This window comes from Cetorhinus maximus, chromosome 17, assembly GCF_964194155.1.
Source record: "Cetorhinus maximus chromosome 17, sCetMax3.hap1.1, whole genome shotgun sequence".
Taxonomy (NCBI): domain Eukaryota; kingdom Metazoa; phylum Chordata; class Chondrichthyes; order Lamniformes; family Cetorhinidae; genus Cetorhinus; species Cetorhinus maximus.
Window position 1 is genome coordinate 54,837,058 of NC_135895.1, and position 22,097 is coordinate 54,859,154.

General features: G+C 41.6%; 1 protein-coding gene across 1 annotated transcript in view; it reads right to left on the reverse strand.

Moving 5' to 3' along the window:
* The window catches only part of slc1a7a (solute carrier family 1 member 7a), a 78,416-nt gene that overhangs the window by 28,370 nt on the left and 27,949 nt on the right, over window positions 1-22,097 (reverse strand). Inside the window, exons 3-5 of the mRNA XM_078561913.1 lie at window positions 17,892-18,107; window positions 13,835-13,877; window positions 2,064-2,289 (exon numbers count right to left, since the gene is read on the reverse strand). Coding sequence (XP_078418039.1) covers window positions 2,064-2,289; window positions 13,835-13,877; window positions 17,892-18,107 — 485 coding nt within the window. The remainder of the gene's footprint in view (window positions 1-2,063; window positions 2,290-13,834; window positions 13,878-17,891; window positions 18,108-22,097) is intronic.

The window sequence follows — 22,097 nt, forward strand, 5'->3', positions numbered from 1 at the left end:
TTGGAAGTGCATGGTAAAATCGGGCAGAGTCAGCATGGTTTCATCAAGGGGAGGTCATGCCTGACAAATCTGTTAGAATTCTTTGAGGAGGTAACGAGTAGGTTAGACAAAGGAGAGCCAATGGATGTTATCTACTTGGACTTCCAGAAGGCCTTTGACAAGGTGCTGCACAGGAGGCTGCTCAGTAAGATAAGATCTCATGGTGTTAGAGGCAAGGTACTAGCATGGATAGAAGATTGGCTGTCTGGCAGGAGGCAGAGAGTGGGGATAAGGGGGTCCTTCTCAGGATGGCGGCCAGTGACTAGTGGGGTTCCACAGGGGTCAGTGCTGGGACCACAACTTTTCACTTTATACATTAATGATCTAGATGAAGGAACTGAGGGCATCCTGGCTAAGTTTGCAGATGATACAAAGATAGGTGGAGGGACAGGTAGTATTGAGGAGGCGGGGAGGCTGCAGAAGGATTTGGACAGGTTAGGAGAATGGGCAAAGAAGTGGCAGATGGGATACAACGTGGGGAAGTGTGAGGTCATGCACTTTGGTAGGAAGAACAGAGGCATAGACTATTTTCTAAATGGGGAAAGAATTCAGAAATCTGGAGTGCAAAGGGACTTGGGAGTCCTAGTCCAAGATTCTCTTAAGGTTAACTTGCAGGTTGAGTCGGTAGTTAGGAAGGCAAATGGCATTTATTTCGGGAGGACTAGAATATAAAAGCAGGGATGTGCTGCTGAGGCTTTACAAGGCTCTGGTCAGACCACATTTAGAATATTGTGAGCAATTTTGGGCCCCGTATCTCAGGAAGGATGTGCTGAGAGGGTCCAGAGGAGGTTCACGAGAATGATCCCAGGAATGAAAGGCTTAACATATGAGGAACGTTTGAGGACTCTGGGTCTTTACTCGATGGAGTTTAGAAGGATGAGGGGGGATCTGATTGAAACTTACAGAATACTGAAAGGCCTGGATAGAGTGGACGTGGGGAAGATGTTTCCATTAGTAGGAGAGACTAGGACCCAAGGGCACAGCCTCAGAGTAAAGGGAAGACCTTTTAGAACAGAGATGAGGAGAAACTTCTTTAGCCAGAGAGTGGTGAATCTATGGAATTCATTGCCACAGAAGGCTGTGGAGGCCAGGTCATTGAGTGTATTTAAGACCGAGATAGATAGGTTCTTGATTGGTAAGGGGATCAAAGGTTACGGGGAGAAGGCGGGAGAATGGGGTTGAGAAACTTAGCAACCATGATTGAATGGCGGAGCAGACTCGATGGGCTGAATGGCCTAATTTCTGCTCCTATGCCTTATGGTCTAAATACATATAAAAATTTCACAGTTTGAATCTGTCTCTCCGGCATAGTAAATAAACATATGACCGATTAATAAAATGCTATTTATAATTTTAATTAATCAAATTCAGTGGGCAGAATGGGGTGAGGCTTGAATTTAACTGATGTGCAATCATAAGCTTTCAAGAAATTACCTTAGAAAACATTATTTACCCAAGGCAAGAGTATTAATGTTGGATAAAAAGAACTAAAATTTCCTTCAATTTTTCCTTTGAGAAAAAGCAATAAAATCTTCTTCTTCCTTTATAAATGGTATGTATATTACTGTTGAAATTAAGAATATGGAGTTACATTATGGTGATGTGCAAGAGTGGCCCTATAGTAAGTCACTAATTGGTGCTGTGTCCCTTGATTGAACATTATTTTGTAGTCTTACACTATATGAAGGATTGATGATCAAAGGCACATTAGTGATGCAAAAGCAATGTTAGGTGATGAACTATAATACAAAATGCATATAAAGTATTAAAATGTTGTCATTTTTGTATAGAATCTTAATTACAAGGTACTTCTTGTTTTAATTCAGGAAAAAAGATCTCATACATCAGGATAAGAAGACTTATAGAGATAAGCAGAGATTTTAAATTATAGGCATGCTTCTTCGCTGAAGAAACGACACATAGAACAGGAAATCAGAGATGAAAATCTTCCCATTAAATAATCTGTACATTGATACTTGTTGCATAGTTTGACAGAAGATGTTCTGCTTAAAAAAAAAACTCACCCATTGTTGCAGAAAATATAACAATGCCAAGAACATTCATCCCATCACTTGAACCTGGCCCTGATTTGTATATAATTTCTGGAGGTGGGGTGATGTCCAAGGAAATGTTCTGAATTATTTCGGAGTCATTGTCACCTTGAATTCCATAGATTAAAGGCATTCTTGTGGCAGCTTCAGATCCTGCTACTTTGACAGAAATGACTATTGGAACGATCTTGGTTCGATACTGTGTAACCAAAAGATTATATATTTTAGTGTACATACAAACAAGGAGCAGGAGTAGGCAATTCAGCCCCCTGAGCCTGCTCTGCCATTTAATTAGATCATGGCTGATCTGATAGTAACCTTAAATCTGCATCCCGCCTACCCCGGTAACCTACTACCCTCTTGCTTACGAAGAATCTATCCACATCTGCCTTAAAAATATTCAAAGACTCTGTTTCCACCACCTTTTCAGGAAGAGAGTTCTAAAGACTCACGACCCTCACAGAAAAAAAATTGCCTCATCTCCATTTTAAATGGGTGACTCCTTATTTTTAAACAGTGACCCTTAGTTCTAAATTCTCCCACAAGAGGGAACATCCTCTCCACATCCACCCTGTCAAGACCCCTCAGGATCTTATATGTTTCAATCAAGTCACCTTTTACTCTTCTAAACTCCAGTGGATACAAGTCTAGCCTGTCCAACCTTTCCTCATAAGACAACCCACCCATTCCAGGTATTAGTCTGGTAAACCTTTTCTGAACTGCTTCCAACGCTTTTACATCCTTTCTTAAATAAGGTGACCAATACTCCAGTGTGGTCTCATTATTGTTCTGTATAACTGAAGCATAACCTCCTTAATTTTGTATTCAATTCCCCTTGCAATAAATGATAACATTCTATTAGTTTGCCTAATTACTTGCTGTACCTGCATACTAGCCTTTTGCAATTCATGCACTAAGACACCCAGAACCTTCTGCATTTGAGAACTTTGCAATCTCTCACCATTTAGATCATATGCTTCTCTTTTATTCTTCCTGCCAAAATGGACAATTTCACATTCTCCCACATTATACTCCATTTGCCAGATCTTTGTCCACTCACTTAACCTATCTATATCTTTTTGTAGCCTCCTTTTGTCCTCTTCACAACTTACTTTCCTACCGAGCTCTGTGTCATCAGAAAATTTGGCAACCATCCCATCCATCCCTTCATCCAAGTCATTTATATAAACTGTAAACAGTTATGGTCCCAGCACTGATCCCTGTGCCACACCACTCATTACACCTTCCCAACCTGAAAATGACCCATTTATGCCTACTCTCTGCTGCCTGTTAGCCAGCCAGTCTTCTATCCATGCCAATATGTTACCCTCTACACCATGAGCTTTAATTTTACACAATAACCTTTGATGTGGCACTTTATCAAATACCTTCTGGAAATCTAAGTACGGTACATCTACTGATTCTCAGTGTCAACAAGTGTGAATTTTTAAATATCAAATACAGCTACATAACTTTTTATTTTCATGTCTATGCACACCCCAGCCCGAACAAAAATTGAAAATGAATGTTTATTGCTATGAGCTGAATTTATAATCCCCTCTTCTATTCATAAAGTGCTAAGTCATGTTGGGTACAATACCAGCAGCAGGAACAGGGTTCTGGAATTTCACATAAGTGGGAATTCTTTACAGGTGCATTTAGTATTACTACACAAGCCACTCGTCAACCCTTCAAAAAGATAGCCAATTTAGTATTGTTCCCTTATGTTAAGGATGCTGGCATTTACAAAAATGTTATATTCTAAAATACCTCCTCTAATTTAAGGTGAGACTGAGAATTCCAGAAGCACTCCAGCTCAGAGACATGCCTATAAAGGTCTGGTTGCCATGGGATGAAACGCAAAAAGAAACCTATTGAAATCAAGTGATAGCTTTCACACCTGCACAGAGTAACTCACAGTAAAGGGACAACTTCTTTATGAGACGCAGAGAGAGAGAGAGAGAGAGAGAGAAAGCAGATATTGCTGTGGGAGAAAAAAAGCAGTTACTACTGCGAAGAGCAGAGAAGGGCTGTTTTATGTTAACAATCAAACAAGATGCTTGTGAGAATTGGTTTTCTGCTTGAAAGGAGGGGGACAGAACCGATGGAACCTTTGGAGATTTAATGGTACAAGGAGTCACCAAAGTGGGCCTTGCTGGTGGAAGTCGGATCTGGAAGACTGAGGCCGAGTGTTGGATCCCCAGTTTGTGGGGACTTATGGATCCGGGTTGCATGCTTGTTTTGCGTTGGCCGAGTTAGTACAATAGACAGAGTTGATCAGCAGACAGTTCTTAGGTGAAGCATACTTTGTTTATTTACAAGGGTACTCAGCAACTACACTTGTGTGCTTTCAACTCAAACCCTGTCTCCATACTTCTGCTCCTAACTCTTACTACAGAGGTAGCCCGCGCTACTCCTCTATTAGTTACATGAGATCGCGTAATCTTCTTTTAAAAAATCCTTCTTAAAGGTATACTACACATTACATAAAACCATAATTACCACATCCCTCCCCCTTTTCTCGGAAACACATTTTACGTTTCTAAGTACAATTTTCTCAAAATAGCAAATTATTTACACAGATAAGTAACTTACAAATTCAGCCTTTCGGGGGGTTTCCTTGTGCGTGTAGAACGTCTCAGCTCTACAGCTTCAGATGCTTTGTCAGGAACCTCCTTTCCTGGAGTTGTCTGAACATCAGGTTCTTCGGCAGGTACCTACAAATCTGTTTCCTCAATTCTTGCAGATATAACAGGTACATCTGACACATCTGCACTCGGTTGAGTTCTCTCAACAGGAAACGCTCACTCGGTCGTGAACAGTGGTGGAATCATTTCTTGGTGACTTTTTTCTTTCTACCTTAGATGATCCACATGTCTCCGTATGACTCATCCTTCCATCTTCACGTGGTAAGACAGAGGTCCAGGCACTTATTTCCCGATAACCACTTTGGTCCTTCTCCAAAGTTCTTCATATATACCGTCTCTCCTACAGTAAACTTCCTGTCATATGCCAGTCATGTCTAATTCTCTGACCTCTCTGACTCCTTTCCACCTTCCCCCTTAAATTCGGCATTATTAAGCTCAATCCCATCCTGAGACGGCGTTTCATCAATAATTCCGCAGGTGTGACATCAGTTGTTGTGTGAGGGTGGTCCTATAATGGAAACGAAAGCATGGTTGCTATGGAATCTCCAGTTAATTTCTTCATGCCAGCCTTGAATGCTTGAACCGCTCTTTTGGCCAGCCCATTTGAGGAAGGATGGTACGGTGAAGTTTTTACATGTGTGAAACCTTTGAGGCTGATAAACCGCTGAAACTCAGCACTCGTAAATGCCGTGCCATTATGACCACTTCTGGTGAATGGCAAAACTTTGACGTAGCTTCTTAATTGTGGCAGAAGATGTTGGTGACTTCACTTCATATATGTCCATCCATTTTGAGTGGGTATTAACAATAAGCAGTTGTTCCCATAAAAGGTCCCACGTAGTCAATATGTAATCGTACCCATAGCCTTCCTGGTCACTCCCAAGGGTGTAATGGAGCTGTAGGTAACTTTTGCAATTTCTGACACTGTACACAATTCTTTACTAAGCTCTCTATTCCTCCAGCCATCCCAGGCCACCATAGATAGCTGCATGCTATGGTCTTCATTCGGGGAATTCCTGGATGTGCACTATGTTGTTCAATCAACAATGGCTTTCTTCCTTTTGGAGGAACAATCACTCGAGTTCCCCACAATAAGATACCATCCTGGTTGGTTATTTCAAGTCTTCTGTTGAAGTACGGTTTTATTTCATCAGACACATGCCATTGTGACCAACCATGAAGCACTTGTTCTCGTACTTTGGATAAGACTGGGCCTCGACTTGTCCAGTCTCTGATCTGTCTATCATATATCAGTGATGAATCCAAGAAATTCAACAACTAAACTAGTTCTTGTGGGACTGGGACATCTTCATCTTTTTCTTGTAAGGGCAAATGACTCAGTACATCAGCATTTGCAATTTGATTTCCAAGCATATGAATGAGAGTATACTTGTAGGCTGCCAGGATCAACATCCATCATTGTATTCTTGCTGAGGCTATGGGTGGTATAGCCTTGTCCTCACTGAACAATCCTAGCAATGGCTTGTAGTCTGAAATGATAGTAAAATGATAGCTGTGTACATACTGGTGAAACTTCCTGACGCCAAAGATGGTTGAGAGGCCTTTTTTTCCTATCTGAGAGTATCTATTTTCTGCTGTGGTGAGCATTCTTGAGACATATCCCATAGGCTGTTCCATGCCATCATCCAATCAATGGGAGAGCACTGCTCCTACTCCACAGGGAGATGTGTCACATATCAACACCAGTTCTTTCCTCTGGTCATAATGTACTAATAGGTTGGATGAGTGCAACAATTTTTTTACATTAGTGAAAGCTTCTTTCTGTGGTGTCTCCCAAGACCGACTTTGGTTCTTCTCAAGTTGATAATAGAGGTGCCAGTTCTGTCGACAAATTGGGTAAGAAACACCCACAATAATTGATCATTCCTAAGAATGATTTGAGCTTGGAGGTGTTCTTTGGTGTGGGTGCCTCTCTTATGGCTCACACATTTTCCTCAACCAGGCAGAGGCCTTGTGAATCTACCTGCTGACCCAAATGGATTACCTCCCTCGCTTGGAACGTGCACTTTTCTTTTCTTAAACACACTCCAGCCTGTAAGAAACGTTTTAAGACTTCTTCTAAGTTTGCCAAATGTTCCTTTTCAGTGAGTCCTGTCACTAGAACATCATCTAAATAAACTATAACATGGGGCAGTCCCTGCTATAAACTTTCCATTGTTCTCTGGAATATGGCGCAAACTGAGGAGACTCCAAAAGGCCAGCGGGTGTATTGGTACAATCCTTTGTGTGTATTAATTGTGACAAATTTCCGGAAGGCCTTCTCTAACTCTAGCTGTCGATAAGCATGACTCATTTCAAGCTTCGTGTAGGCGGTTCCACCTGCCAACTTAGCATATAGGTCTTCAATTTTTGGTATGGGGTGTCTGTCCAGCTTAGCCACTTTATTAACTGTCAATTTGTAGTCTCCACAAATTTGAATGCTTTGGTCAGGTTTAAGGATGGGTACGGTTGGTGCTGCCCATTCTGAGAACTGCACAGGTTGTACAACACTCTGTTTCTCTAATCTGTTCAGTTTGGTGTTGACCTTCTCCTGAAGTGCATAAGGTACTGGTCTTGCCTTCATAAATCGGGGGGTTGCCTCTGGATCCATATGAATTTTTGTTTGCAGCCCCTGGATCTTCCCAAGTTCATCCTTGAAGACTGAGATGTATTTTTGTAGCAGCTCTGATAACCCACTTGCTCTCAACTGGAAAATTTCAGCCCATTCTAACTTAATCTCCTTTAGCCAGTTTCATCCAAGGAGACTTGGCCTCTCGCCTGCTACCACCATCAAGGGTAGTTTCACCAATGGGTTCCGTAACGGGCGGTAACTCTGCTTATACCTTTGACTTGGATGTTTTCTCCATGTAAATTTTTAATTGGGCATCAGTTTCTTCCAAATTTAATTTATGTTCACCATAATTCAGGTATTTGAAGGTGTGTTCACCAATCATTGTAGTGGAAGCTCCTGAGTCCACTTCCATTCTAATAGGTCTGCCCTTTACCTTCACTATTACATATATTGGTTCTGTTATTCCAACCTTCAAATTAAATAATGAATAATATCTGAATTTGCTGCTTCAGGCTCTTCTACATTGTGGATCTCATAGGGTTTTTTCTTTTGTTTGAAAGTATGCCTGATTCTTTCCTTACACTGTCTCATTAGGTGTCCATTTTGATGACAATAAAAACATTCAATTTTTTCAAACTGCCAATTGTTATAAGGTTGTCTGTTTCCACCTCTGTTGCAATTATTCCTTGCTTTTGTTGCTAAGTCATTTCTTTTTATTTGTCTGCTAGCAGTGGCTGTTTCCCGCTTCTCGGCAGAGTCTTGCATTTTTGCGCCCTTTTTGGCTGAGGCTTCCCGCCCAACGTTTTGCACTCCCTGTATGGTTTTTGAATCCTTTACTGCATTTTGCATGGCCAGTGCTATCTCTAGCGCATTCTTAAAATCCAAATTTGTTTCAATGATCTCTTCTGAATCATGTCCTCATTCACACCACACGTTAAATGATCTCTGAGCATGTCATTTAAAGATGTACCAAACTCTCAATGTTTTGTTAACTGCTTCAAACTTGCCACATATTGCCACATAACAAACAACTGTCTACCCAGGGGCTCTATTTCTGAGTTAAATTTGAATCGCTGCATCAAGAAGCAGGCCTTGGCTGGTAATGGCCATTTTTAAGAGGTTCACCAATTTATCAAAACTTTCGAATCTGGGGCACTAGGTGCTGTCAAACTTTGAATCAAGCCACAGGCTTTACTCCCACACGTAGATAAGAGGATCGCTCACCTTTCCTCTTCCCCTACAATGTCACTCGCTTGGAAAAAGAACGCGAGGCGTTCAATATATTGAGACCAATAATCCGTCGCTGGATCGAAAGGGTCAATTCTTCTGAATTGCGGCATTCTGTGAGGGGATTGCTTTGATGATTAGGACGGAAATTCTACTTACAATTACCGTGCGAGGTACAGCCTGATTTTGTTTCTCTTGATTTCTTTTGTTAACTTGTTTTATTGTCGAAGCCAGTTTATTGTATCTTCGCGTTTTCCTCACTTTCTCCTCGTCGCCAGTTTGTTGGATCTTGGTCACCAGTTTGTGGGGACTTATGGATCTGGGTTGCACGCTTGTTTTATTTATTCATCCAGGGCATGTGGGATTCGCTGGCTGGGCCAGCATTTATTGCCCATCTCTAGATGCCCTTCGGAAGGTGGTGGTGAGCTGCCTTCTTGAACCGCTGCAGTCCCTGTGGTGTAGGTAAACCCACAGTGCTGTTAGGAAGAGAGTTCCAGGATTTTGACCCAGTGACAGTGAAGGAACAGCGATATATTTCCAAGTCAGGATGGTGAGTGACTTGGAGGGGAACTTCCAGGTGGTGGTGTGCCCATGTATCTGCTGCCCTTGTCCTTCTAGATGGTAGTGGTTGTGGGTATGGAAGGTGCTGTCTAAGGAGCCTTGATGAATCCCTGCACTGCATCTTGTAGATGGTACACACTGCTGCTACTGTGCATTGGTGTTGGAGGGAGTGAATGTTTGTAAATGTGATGCCAATCAAATGGGCTGCTTTGTCTTGGACAGTGTCAAGCTTTTTGAGTGTTATGGGAGCTGCACTCAACCAGGCAAGTGGGGAGTATTCCATCACACTCCTGACTTGTGCTTGTAGATTGTGGACAAGCTTTGGGAAGTCAGGAGGTGGGTTGCTCGTCGCACAATTCCTAGCCTCTGACCTGCTCTTGTAGCCACAGTATTTATATGGCTGGTCCAGTTCAGTTTCTGGTCAATGGTAACCCCCAGGATATTGATAGTGGGGGATTCAGTGATGGTAAGGCCATTGAATGTCAAGGGGTGATGGTTAGATTCTCTCTTGTTGGAGATGGTCATTGCCTGACACTTGTGTAATGCAAATGTTGCTTGCCACTTGTCAGCCCAAGCCTGGATATTGTCCAGGTCTTGCTGCATTTGAACATGGACTGCTTCAGTATCTGAGGAGTCATGAACGGTGCTGAATATCGTGCAATCATCAGCGAACATCCCCACTTCTGACCTTATGATGGAAGGAAGGTCATTGATGAAACAGCTGAAGATGTTTGGGCCGAGGACACTACCCTGAGGAAGTCCTGCAGTGATGTCCTGGAGCTGAGATGACTGACCTCCAACAGCCACAACCATCTTCCTTTATGTTAGATATGACTCCAACCAGCAGACAGCTTTCCTCCTGATTCCCATTGACTCCAGTTTTGCTAGGGCTCCTCAATGCCACACTCTGTCAAATGTGGCATTGATGTCAAGGGCAGTCACTCTCATCTCACCTTGGGAGTTCAGTTCTTTTGTTCATGTTTGAACCAAGGCTGTAATGAGGCCAGGAGCTGAGTGGCCCTGGCGGAACCCAAACTGGGCGTCAGTGAGCAGGTTATTGCTAAGCAAGTGCCACTTGATAGCACTGTTGATGATCCCTTCCATTACTTTACTGATGATGGAGAATAGACTGATGGGGCGGTAATTGGCCAGGTTGGACTTGTCCTGCTTTTTGTGTACAGGACATACCTGGGCAATTTTCCACATAGCTCGGTAGATGCCAGTCTTGTAGCTGTACTGGAACAGCTTGGCTAGGGGCGCGGCTCCTTTGGGATGGCCAAGTTGGTACAATCGACAGAGTTGATCAGCAGACAGTTCTTAGGCGAAACCTATTCTGTTTATTTATAAAGGTACTCAGCAGCTACACTTGTGTGCTTTCCACTTGAACCCTGTCCCCATACTTCTGCTCCAAACTCAGACTACTTACTACAGAGGTAGCCAGTGCTATTCCTCTATTGGTTACGTAAGATTATGTGATCTTCCTTTATAACATCCTCCTTAAAGGGATACCACACATTACATAAAACCACAATTAGTTAATTAGTTAATGTGAAAGTACCTTTTCCTAGGTTAGTTCTATTAGTTTCCCGTTAAGTTACATTTGATTTATGTTGATCATAGTTTGCTTGTTGAGCACAAGTCTTAAAATGTGAAATCTTGTCTTTCGGTTATTTCTGTTGGTTGTTTGGGAATTACATCTCTTTTTAAAAGCTTTTGGTCTGTACAGCGACTATAACACTTACTGTGGGCCCACATTTACTGAGACCAGTAAAACACCAATTCATGCCCACCTCTGACAGCCTCTAAAGACATCCTGGAATGGATATGAAGTCCAATCACAAAGTGTGGTTGGGTAACCCACTGCACCGCCCAGTTTCCCCAAGACTTGCAACACACTGGCCAGATGTTGCAATGGAGAGTTGATAGTAAACTGTCAGTGTTTGCCATCATTATGCCTCTGAAACTGGCTATACCTTCAGGATAAAAGCAAAATACTGCGGATGCTGGAAATCTGAAACAGAAACAAAAATAGCTTGAAAAACCCAGCAGGTCTGACAGCATCTGCGGAGAGGAACACAGTTGACATTTCAAGTCCGTATGACTCTTCATCAGAACTAAGGAAATAGAGAAATGAGGTGAAATATAAGCTGGTAGAGGGTGTGGGGGGGTGGGGGGGGTGGTGGTGGTGGGACAGATAGAGCTGGATAGAGGGCCAGTGATAGGTGGAGGCAAAGAAGAGATTGCCAAAGATGTCATAGACAAAAGGGTGTTGAAGGTGGTGATATTATCTAAGGAATGTGCTAATGGGGACGTTAAGGGTAGTAAGCAGAACAAGCAAGTGGCAGATGGCCCTAGTGGGGGTGGGGTGGGGAGAAGGGATCGAAATGGACTGAAAGGTGGAGATAAAACAATAGATTGAAATAAATTTTAAAATAGGTGGGAAAAGAAAAATATTGGGAAAAGGGGGATCGGAAAGGGGGTGGGGATGGAGGAGAGGGTTCATGGCCTGAAATTGTTGAACTCGATATTAAGTCCGGAAGGCTGTAAAGTGCCTAGTCGGAAGATGAGGTGCTGTTCCATCAGTTTGCGTTGAGCTTCACTGGAACATTGCAGCAGGCCAAAGACGGACATGTGGGCACGAGAGCAGGGTGGTGTGTTGAAATGGCAAGCGACCCTCAGGATATTGGGCATCCACAGATTAGCATGGAAGTCCTGAAGTTGCAGTTTTCCGATCAGGATCCTGACACAGGCTGCACAGTAGACCTACCCAGAGCTAGCAATCAACGAAATCAGTAAAAATTTCAACTTCCCTGCCCCAATACCACCATTAAAAAGCTAGGTCTTGTTTATTCAGGTGTAACTGTTTTTAATAGTCATGTGATTGATAAAACTTGATGAACAACAGAACGAACCCTGAAAAAATAATTTTATGATTGTGGAGTGCTGTTAAATGTTTAATTAATAGATTGTTTGTGAAGTTATATTCATAATTTTTTTTGTAAAAACATTTTTTTCCAGAATCTTTAACCTTCTACATTCACCCCATGTGTTTTATCCCAATCTTTAATTTGCTCTATATAATTTTTTAAAAATGATTTAATTTTGGTGCTTTTAGTTTCCTGTTGGGGATGGGGTTGTGGGGGGTGCAAATCTTTTAATTTGATTAGCTGCTTGGGACAGTCTGCTATCACTGTTGATCCACGCTGGCAATGCTCAGTATAGAGCGCTGCAATCAGTTACTGTACCACTACATGGTGATAGAGCTGAAATTCTAGAAAGAGATCACCAGATCTCTCAGTGAATCTTATTTTGTTGCAGCTGAAAGTGCCCTTGCATCACTGCTGACCGCAAAATCCGGCCCATTGGTGTTTTTTTTTGTATCGAGTGAACAGTTCACAGTCCTTATCCAAAAAGCAGTGGAAAAGATTTCTGGCAATTAAGCTAAGGTACTGAAAACTTTTTTTAAAAAAGCATGTTGTTAAAATTTCTGTTACTGGCTAGAAATTTTCATTATTTTCAATTAGAACTGCATTTAAATATTTTCAATTACTCTTTTCTCAGTTTTAGGGATAATAAATATATGGAATGAAAAACACAATTTGATTTATCTACAAATTGCATCTTCTTCTCCTTTAAGACTCAAATATGCCATAGATGCATAAAATCATAGAATCTTACAACTTATAGAATAAAGCCATTCGGCCATTTGTCCTTTTGCACAAATTTCGATGGGATCTGATTTCATCACCCTTTCAGCTAGTGTAGCCCAACAATCCTCTGTATGAAAAAAAATTCTCATTTCCTCTCTATTTCTTTTGCTCACTATTTTAAACCAGGTTACTGACCCACTTGCTAAAGAAACAATACCTTTCTACTTTCTCTACCTAAACTCCTCACAATGTTAAATACCTTTATTAGGTTTTCCCTTCTTTGTTCTCAGGAGAACAATCCCAGGTTCTCCAATCTCTTTACATAACTAAAGTTCCTCATCTCTGGTGTCATGCTGCCAAACTTCCTCTGTATGCTTTCCAAGGCCTTGACATCATTCCTAACATGTGGTGCCCAGAATTGTATGCAATGCTGCAGCTGTAGAGGCCTAATCAGAGGTTTATAAAAGTTTAAGATGACTTCTTTGCTTTTGTATTTGATGCCCCTATTTAGAAAGACAAGTATCTGCACCCCCAAGAACCTCTTGCAACCTCTCAAAATATAACATTTAGATTACATTGCCTCTCCATGTTATTCTTTCCAAAGTGCATCACTTCGCACTTAACTGTATTAAATTGCATTCATCATGTGTCTTCCCATTTCTCCAGTCTATGTTCTCTTCCATATACCTTTTCTCTATCCTTACTGTGTTGAAATCAAGACTTATTAAAATACTTCCCCATCCAGTTCATTCTTTGCCAAATTCCTAATCTCCCATAATCCTCCTTTCTTTTCATAATTTACTGAATTTTGAAACCTAGGCTTAGTATCACTTAACCAATACATCATAATTTATCTTGTCTTCTTTCCTATTCTTTTCATCCTTGATGGTATTCTGAATTATGAACCTTGGTACTTCACCTGGATTCCTTAAAAGAAAGAAAGCATTAAATACCACATTGGATTACAGCAGTTCAAGAAGGTGGTTCACCCCCACCTTCTTGATGGCAATTAGGGACAGTCAATAAATGCTGACCTTGCCAGCAGCGTTCACATCCTATATATAAATACTAAAAAAATCAACCCACCTGTTGAAATGTAGCTTGAACTAGATTAGAGGGAAACATATTCCTTTAAGAGGGAAGAAGGAAAACAAAGTTACTCAGCATCATTATAGTAAACAATAACACATTCAAAATCCATTATTATTTAAAACTATAAATCTAACGTATAGCTATGAATGATAACAAGGGAAACTAGGAGACAGAAGCTTCAATAGCTTATATCAATTCTCTAAACCTGGATCAGATGGTATAAGATTATTGGGCTATTAATAAGGCTACCAATATTTAACTTTACTGAAAAACCTCTCTTGGTAGTATAGTAAAGTAGGGAAAACTTAGAAATAGGACATAATCTTTAAGATGCCAAGGTAGTGGGATTCTAGAAGAAAAGTTTACTTCAGCCAGAAGATCTTGAAGGCTGTTTGTAGGAACTGCTTGTATACAATGTTCATATTTGGAATTGAAGGGGATTGGTTAAGAAGCATTTCTTAACATATATATATATATATATATATATATATAAAAAAGGAAAATTTAACTTTTCCAGATGTGAGAACTAAGTTTAGGATCACCATCTATTTACTGTTATTGTGCAGTTGAGAAGGCAATTAGTCCCAAATACGCACATTAGTAAATACCAAATATATTACAACCTAAAGCCTATTAGTGAGGTCAGATGGGGAGGGACACACCCATTTTGTCATGTTCATGTTCCTTCTGCACCTTTGTACCAGGACTTGCTGCATGGGCAAATTAGGCAAACAAAGTGTTCAAAGGGCCAGTCATAGAAAGTTTGCGGGATGCTGGTTGCCCATCCCTGGAATATCAAGTCTCTTGATTTGAATGAAGTAGGGATGCAGGGAAGAAGTACAATGTGTAATTTGCTCTATCTGGGGCATGGGAAGATCGATAGTGAAAAGCTCAAAGCAACAATGACCATGGTATCATGGTATTGAGGGTATAGCCCCTCCTGCTGCCTATCAATGGTCACGTGATGTTCTGTTAAGGCTCCAGGCAGAGAGCCCTAAGCGTGGGCAATCCAGGATGGTGGGGATTCCTGACGAGAGTCCTGGCCGAGCGTGCAGCACCTGAAAAGCCGTAATAAAGTTTAGCTGTTTCTTGTTGAAACCTGTCCACTCCATCGAGTCATTACAGGTATCGCTGATGCAGTGAAGGACAAGAAACATTGTGACAGAGACATTGCAGACTGGAAGACGGAGAAGCATCATCCACCAAATGATAAGGCCCTTTTTGTATTCTGTCCACAAGTGCAGGTGAGAAGTTAGAAGAACCTCCCAGTTCTGGGCTGTCATTCCTCAGTGTTTACATTCCTCATGCTATACCTGAGTTGGGAAGAGAACAAACTGAAGTGACAATAGGAAGGTGCAGCAGTGGAAATGATCTCGATTTAATAGCTCATTGCATGCACTTTTTTTTAAGAAAAGGACATGGACAAGATGGGCCAAATGGCCTCCTTCTATGCTGTAACTTTTTCTATGGTTCTAATAGGCAAAAATTGACCTGGAATGGCATTTATATCCCATTTATTATATAATTGGCATTGTTATTCAACAGTATGAGCTCATACTCCAAACAAAAGTTTAAATAAATTCATCTGTATAGTCTGCACAAACAAATTTACCATGAATGAGCAACAGATGTGGACTTTCAACTGGAGTATAATTGGGTCGTTAAATACTTTTTTTAATAACTGCGTGGGAGAAAGAAATGTCAGAAAGCCACTGTGGATCAGCCATTAAAGTATACTTATTTGACTGATTAAATAGCCATTTAAATGTCACCTTCCTACAGCTGGGAATGGTTATCATGCCTCTGTTCATTTATATACAGTGTTTTTCTATTCAAATATCATTTTTGAATGTTAGTTGTCACAAAAGGGTTCAGAATAAATTCATAATTGTTCGATGAACTAGAAGCCAGTTTTCATGTACTTATCCAAATGAGGGTGGTCAAGGGAAGGATCACTATTGCATTTGCACAGGGAGTCAGGTGAAGACAGGCTGAACAGGATCAGACACAGACAAAAAATCCTCTTAGTCAGGTCCAAAGATGTAATTCAAGTCCAGCTTCAGAACAGTATACAGAAATATGTTATCAAACAAGACATTCTATGGCCTCTCCTGCCTGAGACTTTCAGCTGGGTTACATCTTGGGTAATTTTGAACTCATGCCCACTAAAAGCCAGGCTAAGACTACCACAATGAATTTGCATAGAACCTTTACAGCCAGCTGAGCAAACATTCATTCCATCTGTCCAGACTGGATGTGAAGCTTGACCCCAGAGGTAAAAGAGTAAATGTTAGTTGATTGCGGCAGTCAGTCTCATGAACCAGTTTATTTTTCTTATTATTCATTCAAGGCTGGCATTTAATACCCATCCCTAATTGCCCTTGAGAAAATGGTAAATGAGTTGCCTTAACAACGGTTAAACATTTCAGACGATTGTCACCTAAAGGCCAGGCCTTGCAAGGGCAGTGGGTTTCGCATCTGAAGGATATTAGTCAACCTGATAGGCTTTTATGACAGAACAGTAGATGCATGGTCATCATTACTTAAACTAGCTTTTTATTCCAGATTTATTTAATTAACTAAATAAAGTTCCCCAGCTGTTGTTGTGGGATTTGAACTCATATCTCTGGATCTTTAATCCAGATCGCTGATTACTTGTCCAATAGCATAATCAGCATGCTACTGTTTCCATAGTTATCTATTTGGGAAAGATATCAAAACTTGCTCTTGTCATGTTATGGGCACAATTTCTCAAAAAAAAATATTGCCCAACAGCTCCAAAAGCTGGATTTTTAGCCAACTGCAGCCAAAGATTTAAAATTGCTCTCCCCTCCAAAATGAACAACAGATGTAGGGAGACTGGGAAAGCAGAGCGAGTAAAATATTATTTAAAAGAAACTGGAAGAAAAGTTTGGGAATATAATGGAATATATATTAGTGGAAAAAAAATCAAGAAAACTAAAGTTAAATTTTAAAAAGGACTGCAAGAAAAATGAAGAAAAAGGGTAGTGTGAAAAGCAGGAGTAGATCTTTCATTTGCATTGAACATTATTTTGAATATTTAATTTTAGCAGTTAAATATATAAAGCTACGGATACTTGAGAGCAACCTTACTACAATAATATTTTTGCTTCACCACTGCAGTGCACAAGTTAAAAACTTAGAAAATAAGCCAGAATTTCGATGGTTAAATAAAACTATTCATAGTTCAACCCAATTTAGGTAAATAGAAAATAATCAATTACTTAATTTGAATTAGAAAAGAACAGTTTAGAAAAATATTTCAAATGAATGCTCATTAAATTCTATATCAGGGTTCTAATAGAAGCTACTTTCAATTAAGCTTAAAGGAGGATGAAAACTATCCAAAATCCATATAAACAAATTACATTTTTGCACTTAACAGAAAGTATTAAAGAATGACATGAGGCAGGATTAATTCAGAGTTTCAATTTTCTGTCCTTTACTCCCTAGCAACCCATAAAAACTTTAATCAAAAATACAGGACCCAATATTCAAAAATGTTTATGTTGGCATTGGCCTAACCAACAGCCTGGATGAAACTAGTTAGCACAGTATAGGCCAGGAATCAAGAATGCGACCTTTCTGGTCCATGTGACCAGTGCTACAACATGAAGCACAGTTGTACACTGAAGCCCTAGTGCCTTTATCAACATCTCCTCCAAGGGAAGGGTTGCTACTGCCCCAGTCAGTGGGCAAGTTCAGATTTCACAGAAGAAGCATCAGATAATTTGATTGCCATATTATATTAGGGTGGGTTTCACTTAAATTATTACATCATATAATGTTAATCTGACAGTGGCCCCTTTCAGGGGCAATACCATGGGAATATTGCAACAGCTCATCATTTTTAATATAAAAAGTTATATAATTACAGTATAAAACTGATGTTTCTACAGCATCAAATTAGGCTATTGTTCACCCTCACAATGCATGAAGTAAAATGCATTTAAAATAACCATCTCAGGGCCACAGAATTCTGAGAAGTGCTGGGATTACAACATCTCCAAAGGACTACAATCGTCCATACCGTATCAGATCCAACAATGCATCAGCAGAGCTCATGATTGGTTTTCCACTGTCATCAGTACTCTCCTTCTGGGCTGCACCACCAGGATGTATGATGGAGACCATAATTATTCCTATAACGACAGCCACAAAGGTCGTCCAGAGGTAGTATGCAATTGTGATTAGACCCAATCGACTTGAAGCTTTTGCGTCCAAAGCTGCCAGTCCAGACATCAAGCTGAAAAAATATAAATATATGAATTGGGCAAGAGTTTTCTGAATATATGTGTTTGTACATTATTCACTTAATTTTTTTCTCCTCTTGTGCTGAAGTCCGTCACAAAGGGAATGTCTCCATAGCATCCCTCAGTGTCTTGATCACATGATGGCTCTTCCTTTATATCAAGCATTAGCAGTTGACTAAAGCAGGATCATTTTTTTCTCTCCCTAATCCCAGAATGCTGTTGCAAATTGTCATGCTTGCACTATTATCCTTGGGTTTCTCCCTTCCCATTGAGAACAATCTCATCCTCCTTCTCCTTCTTCCCACCCCGGCCATGTTCTCTAAGGAGACGTTTGGTTTCTCCCTCCCTATCCCTGTGCTATCATCCTATAAATTGAGCCTATTACTCATCAGTTTTGTGTCCTAACATAGGCTGAAGAATAAATTTTCAACATGTACTGACCTAGTAACAGCTGCAACAATTTCCCCCAATCTATGCAGCCACTTACTTTTAAGTGGCCATATCCCTTTAGATTTTAGCTCTGTAAGGGCTGATGTGCAGTGTTGTTCCCCTTCCACCCTTTGACAAGCTTCCAATACAGGCTGGGAATTCATTCATGAATTAGGGCCAGCCCTAGAAAAAAAGTATGTTTTAGAATTCACTGTGCTCTGGTCTGTAGAGTCAGAATCCCCTCTAACTGGGAAACATATGGGCCAGCATCTTTCGGTCGGCGAGCAGGGGTCGGGGCCCACTCACCAACGTGTTAAATGATGCGGGGTGATGTCAGGCGTGCGTCCCAACGTCACCTCACGTCATTTAGATTGTCAGTTCGGTGAGCGCGCATCCGACTCGGATGTGCGCCCGCCGACCTGTCAACGGCCTATTAAGGCCATTAAAAAACCAATTGAACTCATTAATGGACCTGCCTGTCCAACCTTAAGGTTGGCGGGCAGGCCGGGAGCCCTGGCGGGCTTCAGAAAAAACATGAAACCTCATCCACAGGCGGGATGAGGTTTCATGAGTGATTTAAAAAATGCAGAATAGTTTACAATATAAATTATGGACGTGTCACATGAGGGCACATGACAGGGAAATTTTTTTCTAGTCTTTATTGAAAGTTTTAAATCGGTGACGATCTCCCTGAGGCAGCATTTAGCCTCAGGGAGATCTGTGCGCTCTTTCGTGCGCATGCGTGGAACAGCGCGCTCCCAGCTGAGGGTATCCCCCCCCCTGCCCGCACAGGGAGCGCATAGCGCTTCCTGACGCATGTCACATTGGATGGGCCTTAATTGGCCCGCCCACGTAAAATGGTGGCGCGCCCTCAATTGGGCGCGCCGATCGGAAGTGCGCCCGCTCGCGCCTGCTCCCACACTTTTCCCCCCCGACAGGGGGAAAATGCTACCCATGGAGTATAAAACCCAATCCCACGGATATGTTTTGACCTCATGTTTTTTATCACAATACAGAAATCAAGTTGCTGCCAACAGCACAGGGCTGGGCAACAAGTGGTTAATTCAGACATTTAGTGAGAAAGGGTTTGGACATTGACTGGTTGCTATCATGGAACAATGGTGCCAGGGAAATGCCATTACCTGCCATTGACTAATGCAATTAAGAGACTGATTACCTGATACAATGGAACAAGGAACAGTTCATTAATATTCAAAACAAAAATAAAAATACCTGGAAAAACTCAGCAGGTCTGGCAGCATCTAAGTCTTAGTTCTGTTGAAGAGTCATAAGGACTCAAAACATTAACTGTGTTCCTCTCTGCAGATGCTGCCAGACCTGCTGAGTTTTTCCAGGTATTTTTATTTTGGATTTCCAGCATCCGCAGTTTTTTTGCTTTTAATACCATTAATATTCAAACTTGCATCGACCTTGGAGCCAGGTGTTGTATTGCTTCAAAACAGCAGGAGAATTGTTTAAACAATCTGAGCGCTGATCATATTCTTCTGGGATATATTTTCCATGGAAAGACTATTGTTTCAACCAGCATGAGCTGATCATATTTGTCTGGACTATGCGTAGAATAAACTAAGAGTGCTAACTACTGGACACTGAAATGAATTGGCCAGGCCAGCAGCAAGAATGGTCTAACTGGGGACACAATTGTAGGACGCCACTGCTTTCTGCAGGCAGTCAAGGAAGTTGTGGAGTCTGGTCAACTCCACCGAGGGACCGACAACACCATTGGAAGACCAACCGAGGGGTGATTGTAATTATTAAGTTAGGATATAAAGATTTAAGTATTAAGTTAGGAACAAGGCGGGGGTTTAGCCTCTGACAGGACAGGGTTCCAGGTAACGTAACTTTATTTGTAACTGTATTTCGTGATTGCTGAAGGCAGCCCTTCTCTGAGGGCTGTGGGTAATTCAATAAAGCGTTTGTGAATTATCAGAAGAAACTTGTTTCACTGGTCATCCTGTTCAAGCCATACAGTTGTGAGTCTGGTGTTACGAACTTGTATGTGGGGAGGGTCTTTGAGGGAGAAAAGGGGGCACCCCCTTCCAGGTCCAAATACCTTAGCATTGGGGGTTGGAAAATTAACACTTGCATCTTTGCCAACATTAAATGCAGCACTGCAATGCAATTGAATTAAGAAACTTTCTTTTGTATGAATATTTAGAATAGTTCATAATTATGTTTCCTTCATTGCCTTTGGTGTAGACTCAATATGCTCAAATAGTACTGATAAAATGACACCAGATTCACATTCCTGTTATGGCTAAGTAGGCTGGACCCAGCAAAGATGGTGCATAGGGTTCTAAAACTGAACACTGTATCCTTCTGGGGCTGGGGAAGTTGGCTAAAGTTTGTGCTCCCAGTTGCGTTACCCCCTCTTTGAACTTCATATAACGGTGCAAGGAGTTGGATCAAGCTAGACTCAGATACTCGAGTGGTTTATCTACATCCAACGTGTAGTGAAAAACATCCATTTAGATGAGGTACTAGAAGTTACCTTTGCCCGTCGGATTTAGCAAGAGTGCATGTCTTCAGGAAGGCAAGAGAGAACGATGGGGAAGGAGGAGAAAAGATTTTAAAGATTATGATGTCACTTTTATTAGTAAGATTCACTAAGCCTTAGAGATGCAGTACAATATAGGTAAGTCAGTCTTATAAGGAACACAATAGCCCAAATCCAGTCACCAGATCACTGAAGACCAGACGTACAACGGAAGATGCATGCCAGGATGCGTTAGAAGTCCTGACACATGGGCCTACGTGGGATTGCCCGGGAAGTTTAAGCTTCCGATGGGCAATTCCTCTGCTACCTGGGGCCCTGAGCGATTGTCTCCAACTCTGAGTTAGTGTGGTTGGGACTGCACTTCCTGTGCGGGCCGCGGGGAGGGGGGGGTGATTCCCCAAATGCCAGCGTGCACTCTTTCGTGCATGCGCGTGAAAGAGCGCACATCTCCCTGAGGCAAAGTGCTGCCTCAGGGAGATCGCTGAAAGGCAGTGAAACTTTAAAAATAGAAAAATAAAAACACCGTTAACATGTCCCCCTCATATGAAAATGTAGTGCTTACCAGGATAGTCACCCAGGAAATGTTAGACAAACTAAAGTCTGGTCTAACAACTGGGTAACTCCACAGCTGGCACCCCCCCCAAACAGCTCCCTGCCAACCACCCCACTATCCCCGACCAGACCCAACATACCTCCCATAACCACCCAATTACCCACCTCAACATGAACCCAACTAATCCCCAACCATCCCCTCAACTTGACTGACTGCCCCCTCAACCCAAATCCAACCCCACCCAGATCCGACTACTCCCCAACCAGATCCATCTACTCTGACCCAAATAACCGCTGACCCCCCCCTAGCCACTCACCCATTCACTAACATTCATTAAAGGGCTAGATCTTTAAACACTTATCAGAATACAGCAGCTAGTGCCTTAAAAAGGGGTGTGTCCTCTCTTCCCCGGACTCTATTCCGGACCAATGGAATTCCCCGGTGGACGCTGCGCTGAGCATTTCTTTGACAGCTGGGTTCGGG